General features: G+C 34.3%; 1 protein-coding gene across 8 annotated transcripts in view; it reads left to right on the plus strand.

Moving 5' to 3' along the window:
* Positions 1–9,034, plus strand: part of VTI1A (vesicle transport through interaction with t-SNAREs 1A) — a 361,732-nt gene that overhangs the window by 76,696 nt on the left and 276,002 nt on the right. For 5 of the 8 annotated variants that reach the window (XM_045040678.1, XM_019813824.3, XM_006938177.5 and 2 more), the window contains exons 4-5: positions 1,392–1,469; positions 7,890–7,910. In XM_045040678.1, the coding sequence (XP_044896613.1) occupies positions 1,392–1,469; positions 7,890–7,910 (99 nt within the window). The remainder of the gene's footprint in view (positions 1–1,391; positions 1,470–7,889; positions 7,911–9,034) is intronic. The other 3 variants (XM_045040679.1, XM_019813825.3, XM_003994414.6) reach the window with 1 other exon arrangement.

Here is a 9,034-nt window from a genome sequence, read left to right on the forward strand (position 1 = left end):
AAATAGTCACTAAAATAATTTTCTGTTTTGTGGTTCAGATAAGGAACCCTAATTGAGAAAAGCTGCGACTCGAAAATGATTCAAAATCTATTGGCTTTTCTTGCTAAAAGTCCTTTTAAATCCTAGTGTGATTTCACATTTAAGGCGGTGTGATCTCTATGTAGCAAAGCAGTGCTGTTTACTAGTATAAAAATCTAATTAAAAATCTTGTTGACTTCTGCTCGAGGATTCTGAATAGTTCTTTTTAAACTACATTAATTTTTCAGATCACAGTTGAAAAAGTATGAAATCTTAAGGCCTAAACTGTAGACTGCAAGTGAGAATAGGCTACTATTTCCCAGCTGCCATTTTTAAATTCACTCTTTTTGCTTAGTCCAGAAGCAAAAAAAAGGCAGCCAAGTAACCTGTAAATCTGCATTTGAGTCTGAAACGGTGATGCTGAAGTAGGATCTGAGGATGGCGCCCTAGCTTCGCAACTAATTTTCAGAGCCTTTTAGCTTTTCCAAATGTGTGTACGTTTAGATAATCCATGAATTGCTTATAGACATGTCCCTCTGACTTTACAGGTAAAGGTCAACTCCCGTAAAACAAAATTTCACTGAGTGAAATGTTGACTCATAGCCCATTTTATTTACTGGGATTGAGAAAAGTTGACTCATAGCCTACTTGCCTTTATGTACTGGGATTGGGAAATTTAATTTGTTTTAACACACACGCGTGCACATACACACACACACACACACACACACACACACACACACTCCCATTACTTTTCCTTCAGCTATTATTTGAGGAGAGCTTGGAGACCTTTAAGTTATTGTTTGGAAACGGCATAGACTTTAAAATTCCATCTCTTTCTGGCTACTAACATCACAATAATGAAGGAAATATAGATGAACTATTGTCTAAGCATTCCAGTGTTCAGTTGGAGTCATAATATTATCCCAGAATCAGAGATTTTAAAAGACCTATATTATATAGTTCATTTCCTGCCACAATTTTAAAGACCCCCATATACACTTGTTTTAATTACAATCTGGTGAGTTTTGCAGATATACAGCTATAAAGCTGTATTTCCTTCAGTTTGGTGGTCTTATTTGTATGGCTACATATGGAATAACATACCAGTTCTGATCCGTTTGTGAATATTAATGGAGTACTTACACGATGCAGAGTTTTCTTTCATTATTGGCATCTGAAAAACTTCTAATTTACATTAAACTTCTCAAGTTCAAGAACTCTACACAACTTTGCTTTGCAGATTTTAGCAAATAGGTTTCCATTAGGGGGCTCTCGAGGTTTGAGATGATCAGCCTTGATACCAATAATGCTTCGAAGCCTTTACTTTCTAACGTTCATCTCGCTCTCTCCCTTTTTGTTTTGTTTTATAGAAAAGGTCACGGATCGCCTACAGTGACGAAGTACGGAATGAGCTCCTAGGGGATGATGGGAATTCCTCAGAGAACCAGGTAGAATGCTAATCAGGAAGGCCCGGTGGGTGGCTGGAGGGTGAAGGAGGTCACTGGCACACTGGGCTCTCAAGCTGCTCCTTAACAGTATTAGCAACAACTCATGTGGAAGCGATACTGTTTAATGCAAAGCTGGAGTCTTAATCAACTTCAAAATGTTTCTTGGAGATCTTACATTTAACCCTTTACCTTGTGATCACTGTCTGCTATCTTTTAAAAAAATCTTTTCTTCTCCTTTCTTTATTATTTAGTACTTAAGGAATAACTTGAAACACACTGTTTGCAGACAAAGCCAAGGTCTTCACCTCAAACACATGTAAAAGGAATAAAAAAGTACATAATGCAGCTTTGATAATAATGCAGTATAATTAAATCAACACTTGCAGCAAAACAAATGAAAGTAAGCTTTCAAAATTCAACAGGGCAGCTCAGTCTCCTATTGTGGAGCTGCTTAAAATACATTCACCAAAATGCAGACTGTGAGCACCAGTGTGGAGCTCAGATACTCAGAGGTCCGGCCTCCGTCAAATAAGAAGAAGAATAGGAAAAGTCTCTTCTACAGTTTAATATCTGCATAGGCAAAAAATAAGATACAATTTCTTCTTAAAAGGGCCTTACAACTTGGCTGTCATTTCTCATTGGATCACACAGCAGTGGGATGAGTCTAATTAATGTCCCACTTCTTTCTTTGAATTAATACTGCAGACTTCATTAGTTCATGCAAATAATGTATATGACTTTTTTAAAAAGTCATCTCAGGGTAGAGATGACTTTTAAAATGTCACAAACAACACTAGTGACTTCCTCTCTTTGACACTTTTGGAGAAAATAAATGATGGGAACTTCAGAAGCAAGACCTGAGCGTGTTTATTCATATTCCTTTGGTTAGTATTGTAAAGGTCTTTACTCTGCCTAAATAAAAATGAACATAAATCATTCATGGAGTAAACCAAAACTTTAATAAGATAGTAAAACATAATATATTGGTACACATTGGAAAACTTGCATAATTGTACTTACCATTTCAAATAGATTATATTATAGGTCTATATATGCTGAAACTATATTACTATCTACTCCAATGTTAATATGGTAAACGGGATGACACTCATGGGATTAAGGCCTCCATCTATCCAACCCCCCAAAAAGGGGAGAAGAGTCACCAAGCTGATTATGTTTGTTTTGGGAAAGATCTCACCTTAGCCACTTTTTGGATGTTATCAGCTTGAATTTGGAAATGTAAACATGTTAAGATTTGGCTTGGGATTTCAGTTTTCCTGATTGGAATGTGTGAACAGCTAAGGGGGAAAGAAAAAAAAAAAAACCAAAAAAAAAAAAAAACAAGGAGCACAACAAACATAAAAGGGTGGTGGGATAAAGGGTTTTACTCATAATAGATTAAATAACATGAGGATGAGAGAAAAAATATTGTCTTCCTATTTAAAGTGAGTTTTAGATTGTTCATATCTCTCGAATGAATGAATCGTAATTTCATTTCATATCTTTACTGCGAAAAAAAGCATTTTCTTTTTTGCAAAAAAAGTGAATGCATAGTTCCCATGTCAATTTTTTAGAAAGCTATAGATCTTTCCCTCATATGAAACTACTGCTTAATATAGAGGAAATAGAAAGGAAGGGGGTGTTCCTGTCTAACTCAGACTCCTTTATTGTAATAGATGCTGTAGTACTGTGACAGGAATCTCTCTCTCTCTCTCTCTTTTTTTTTTAAAGCATGTTCACTTCTCTTAATGGACATTTTATGTGCCTAAAACATTTGCCTTACACACATACAAGTGTGATTTTTTTATGCCTAAAGAAAAATACTCTGCAAAAATAGGTAGAGTTCATATTTTCTGAATTTTTCAAATTATATTCCTGTCACTTTAAAGTGATTTCGCAGAGATTTCCTCTGGACTTGTATAAATCAAACTTACAAATTCTGAATGTGCTTGGAGAACCTGAAGTTTAGTTATAAGGAGCTGTCATTTCAATAAATACAATATGATAAATTATAGTCATGAGACGATGTTACTGTTAGATTATGAGTTATGAGAACTTTTCAGTCCAAAATTCGAATTAGGTTTGAAAGTTCAAAGTGACCACACTTAACTTTTTGGACGTTTTGTTGCCAACTGTAACAGAATTTCCATACCGTAATGAAGTCATTAAATTTTGTTTGGGGGCTTTTTATCATAATGTATGAATTAAAATCCCTCAAACTAAAACACATCTCTCAGCCAGGAATGGTCACTTGAGAATAACTCTTTATTCTGCCTCAGTATTCATTCAGACTATGGAATCAAAACAGAAGCGCTTTCTTTAAAGGAAGAAAAGATTTTAAGTTGTCTCTTTATATTAATTTTTGTAGCTCAAGGACTATGAAGATAGTTTCTTTTCTGGGTACGATTACCTATCATTTACATAAGAAAACATTGTCAGCCCAAAACCAAGTATATCTTCAAGTTAATTGTTGATCAGGTGATTTTTCAGAACTTCTTAGCCATATAGTAGTTAAGATAAACTTTTAATATAGAGAGAAATCTTTGAGATAAAAAAAAATGAGACAAAAAAGCAGTATTTGTCTCATTGAAATTGGGATATATCTCAATTTTTAAAAATTATAGATCAGAAAAGGAAAATAATAAAGAATTATAGCAATGGTTACAAATAAGCAAAATAACTACTGACTGCTGACTAGTTATTTTCAATGCAACATGCACATCTTCCCTATAGTGGCTTCTTTGTAGAGATTCAGACAAATGTAAACGTCATAGCTATTATTTCTCATTCTGGCCATTTGTAATGCATTTTTTTAGGCATTTAAAACCTGATAGTTCATACGCAAATCTGCCAATTAACTATAAAGTATATTAATTTACTCTTATATAAACATTTCTGACATCATTGGAAATTTCAAGGTTTCAGCAATTAAGAATTTTTCAAGTGCATCTTTAGTGTCCCTCCTACAGTATACAATTCTATTTAATTCCAAATTAGTGGCTTTGTGTAAATTCATTTCTAATTCATAGCCATCTCATACAATCAAATATGGCTCGTCCCTAGTTTACAAAGAAGGAACAAAATCACCTACTTTGCACATTTGAGTCTTGGTGGGTCATCAGCTTTCCAAGGACTATTGTCTTAGGCATTATCATTCTATTATTTTAAAATACCATGTTTTCCATTCCATATGGCAACATTTTAATTCTTTGAGAGAGTTGAGTTTTTGAAATGTAGTAGTGCTGTATTTAGAGTGGAAACTTTAATAATTATTACCTTGATTTAGTTTCATGAAAACCATTCTCAGGAAAGGGAAAGAAAAAAAAAATCTTACAGAATTAAATCCCCTAATCCTCTTTATAGTGGAGTATGATGATGTGGCACACAAAATGTTCCAGACTCTATTTTTGAACCCTAATAGTCTCTCAATTTCCATATACACAATGATATTGATTGGTGAATAAAGGTGAGTAAATGAAATTTTCATAAATCCTAAATAGAAGGTTCAAATCCATATCTAAGGAATAGGATATTCCTAAATGTGCCGAAATTTTTGTGGTAAAGTAATATTTAGCACATATGATTGCTTAATTTTTTAATACGAGGTTCTCTTAAGTTCCGATTTGGGCTTGCTGTGCATAAAGTGTGTCAAACTTCAGCTACAGACCAGGGGGTGAAGTCGGTCAATTTAATTCCCCAAGATCTAAAGAAGGTCGGTATCATTTCATATAGCCCTGGCAGAGCAGATCATTACCAGGCACAAATCTGTTCGTTACGTGCTGAGGGTTTATAGCAAAATAAATAGACTGTCATCATAAGTTCAGAAAATTGTGTGTTCGACCCACGATAATGTGTAAAGGGCGTTTAATAGAGTTCAGCATTTATTCGTTATCTGTATGCGGACAGAGACGGCAGTGGCGTTATCAGCTTTAAAAAAAAAAAAATCGGTAGTTCTGGGGGTCACGTGACACACCTCACACACACAGGCGCGCGCGCATGAACCCTCACATGCTCTGCAGTGCAGTTTTGATTTTAGCCACAGCAGAAGGCTTAACCACAAGAGATTCCACTGGTTCAAACCAGCGTAAACCAGATTTTTTCAGCCCACAAAGGAACAGATTACCTCTTGTATCAAATTCTGCATTGGGGGAAAAAAAAATCTTTGTTTCAAAAAAGACGTTGATTATCATAACCCAACATGGTGGCACGGCACATTTTCAAGTCGCCTATGGTGGAGCTAGTAACTCCATAAAATACGAAATCGCGACTTTCAGTCTAGTCTAAGCATTGTTAGTTTTCAAACATAGACCATCTTTTGTTTACTTGAATGAAAATTCCCAGCCTAACTTAAAAAAAAAAAAGATAAAGATTAAAACCCCTCCCATTACCTAGCTTAGCTACAAATCCGGTGTAGAGCTTGAATGCAGCCATGCGGCACAAACAAGATAGAACGTTTTTTGTTTGGAACCTATTGAAAAAACAAATGGGTAGCATTTTTAAACACTCATTGATTATGGCAGGGTGGCATGCCCCAAATGGTCTCAATTGCTGAGGAGTAGTTTTAAACTTTGGCCCTTTGAGTATCATAGTCAACTGAAGAAGGGTGCGCCCAGAAAGAAAAGATAGCTTGTGCGATCAATTCCCAGATCGTCTGTTTCTGAGAATTAATGTTTGCCTTTTTCTCTCATGATGTTCAGATAGCAGAGAAAAGATTCCTATGTATGTTAGGCCAGGTATTTTAGTTTCGAATTTTACTTTTTCTTGGGAAGAATGTGGTAGCTTTTCACATGAAACCAGATGCTTGACTCATAGACACTGGTCGATGGCTGAGAGAATGAGTATATTAATTAAAAATAATTACAATTCCCAGTATGGTGTGAAAGGACAATGCTAAAAGTTTCATTTTCACTAAATGCCTTGTGAGACATTATGTAATATTCTGCACCCTCTTTATAAAAGATTCATAACAATTTTGAAATCTCATTCTTTTGCACTTGAAATACTTTTCACACATAACAAATGAAACAACAGAATGAGCGGAAATGCATACTGCCTTTCTTGAATTGGAGACAAAAACAGCATTAAGCATCGAGAAAGCCGGGCCATAGTAAACATGATACTTTTAGAGAGACTTAGAGTGAGCAATTCATGGCACATTTCTCCCAAAGCAATAATTTAATTGATTGGCCTGTATATGTCAAGTGTTGTAACAGATGTTACAGATATTTGGATGTTTAGAAATTATCCGTTGTAGACTTGAATTGCGAGGATGCAAATTTTAGATCTAGAATGTGGTTTATAGCCTTTCATAACATCGGTTTCAGTTTCTCTTCATCGCGGAAACTATGGCAGTCATCTCAACTATATGATATTTGATTTAGAATACTGTGAAATACATCCACACCCCCAGCACACACATACACACACGCACAAATGAGTCAGATACATGGTTGTGTCCATTTTCTAGCTTCTAAAGAGTTAAAGTAACTTGTGTTATCTGTTAGATTGAAGGCAAATAAAAAATGTCCTACAAAGGAGAATTAAAACCTTATCCCAGGGAATTTACTAGCACGTAAAGAGTGGTTTTTCTGGTTTGACTTCAGTGAGAACACACTGCAGTAACAGACAACATGGCTTTAAGATGGCCCAGTTTACAAGATGAAGAAAATGGAAACATGAAGAAACTTCAAAAACTAAAAAATAGAAAACCACCATGTGATTGCAGTAGCCTCTTAAGCAAAACAAACCCCAGAAATCAACTCAGATATACACAGTATTTCTAAGGATAGTGAAATATTTTCTGATACTATGTCCTAAATATTATCTCTCCCGGCATGCTTTATTCTCATTTAAAATAATGTCACCTCCAAATACAATCGTATTACTAGAGTGGGCCCATCTATGATATTAACTAACATAATTATTTGTTTTAAATATTTATTGGGACAAAAGCATGAACTATTAATCATTTTTATTTGTACAGAAAATCTGAAATCAGTTGTCAAGATTCAAAATAGAGAAACATCCTGAAAACTTGTATATACAAAACCTCTTCAGTGGTACATTCTTAGAAGAGAGGAACAGTAAACTTGTTTTCTTTCTTTATAATATAGACTTCTATGAAGTCGTTCCCCTTTATTTCATGATGGTGTCTTAGATGTACTTTAAAAGAGAATTTCACACTATTCTCTTTGTTTAATGTGACAGTGTGAGAAAGTGATCTTTATTCGTTCAAAAAACTCTGCATGTAGTCTCTGTTTAGGTTCTTTTAATGTGTTTGTCTGTGATTTTTAAATGCTAAACATGTAAACAGATAAATTGTCAATGTTAATTCTGTATCCTGTCACACAACTGATCTTTCTTTCCTGCCATTTCTTTCCTTTTTATCTTTTTTTTTTTTTTTGTGCATTCATGTTGCAGTTGATAAAATTACGTGAAGAGGTGAGTACTTCCTAGCTTGCTTTTTTTTTTTAATTCTGCTTTTCCCTATAAAATTGAATTTCTAAATCTGAAGTAAGATCTTTGGGTTCATTTTTTCCAGGAAAATTTACACATAGCAAAAATATTGATTATACTGTTAGAAATGTTCTTTGCTGGCTATCTGTTAAAAAACAAGTAAACTCTAATCATGCTTAGGACAGTGATCATTGTTGTTGCTTGGTATCTGGAGAAAATTCATATTTTAAAGGCCAAAAAAGGGAGGAAAAAAATAAAGGGCTATCTTAAAACTTTACCTAAGTGTGGTTTTAATGTCAACTGACTTCAGATTTGTTTTATTTGTATTGATTTCTCAAAGAAGTCAATATGATTAAAATGTTTTTTTCTGACATTCCAATTTACTGAAAACTCTTTTTAAATATACCCTTTTCCCTCACCCAAGATTCTTAGGTTCAACACAAGATACCATGAATCTGTTTTCCTTTTAGGGAAACACACATATGTTATAAATGCTCTACTAGTCTGTGTACACAGATTCTTAAGAATAGCCAAAGCTCTCCTCATTGTTAAACACTTTCCTTTTTGTAGGAAATAGCACCCACGTGAGTTCTCATTTTTCTGAGTTGCCGGTCTGTATTATAATGCAGCTCCAGACCTATTTGTGGCCCAGCAAATATTAACAGCAATATTTATAATTTTATCCCAGTATCGTTGAAGGATGCTGAATGATTCTGGTCTTGTTTTTGTTTGTTTGTTTTTAATTAGGCCAAACTTAATAAATATGTAATAAATATACTTTTTTTTCACAGGTAAAAGCAGTTATATTTTTTTTACTTAGTGACGTTGAGTTTTGTTACTTTTATACTAGGGCAGAAGATAATGGCCCATTTTGCAATTTAAAAGTTGTCTGATTGCTTCTAAGGAGGACTGTGAATTATTTTTGAGTTTAGATTGACTGCATTGATTTGGATTTTCCTAGAATTTTTTTTTTATTGGTATGTCATCATTCTGTAGGTGATATGAATGCTAAATGAGAGGCTGTGGACAGTGGTTTTCAACAACTCTTCTGATTTAAGATGCATTAGTGCTGTCATCTCTTAGTAAAAGCAATACTGATAAAAAAATTA

This window comes from Felis catus, chromosome D2 (genome assembly GCF_018350175.1).
Source record: "Felis catus isolate Fca126 chromosome D2, F.catus_Fca126_mat1.0, whole genome shotgun sequence".
In the NCBI taxonomy this organism is placed as follows: Eukaryota; Metazoa; Chordata; class Mammalia; order Carnivora; family Felidae; genus Felis; species Felis catus.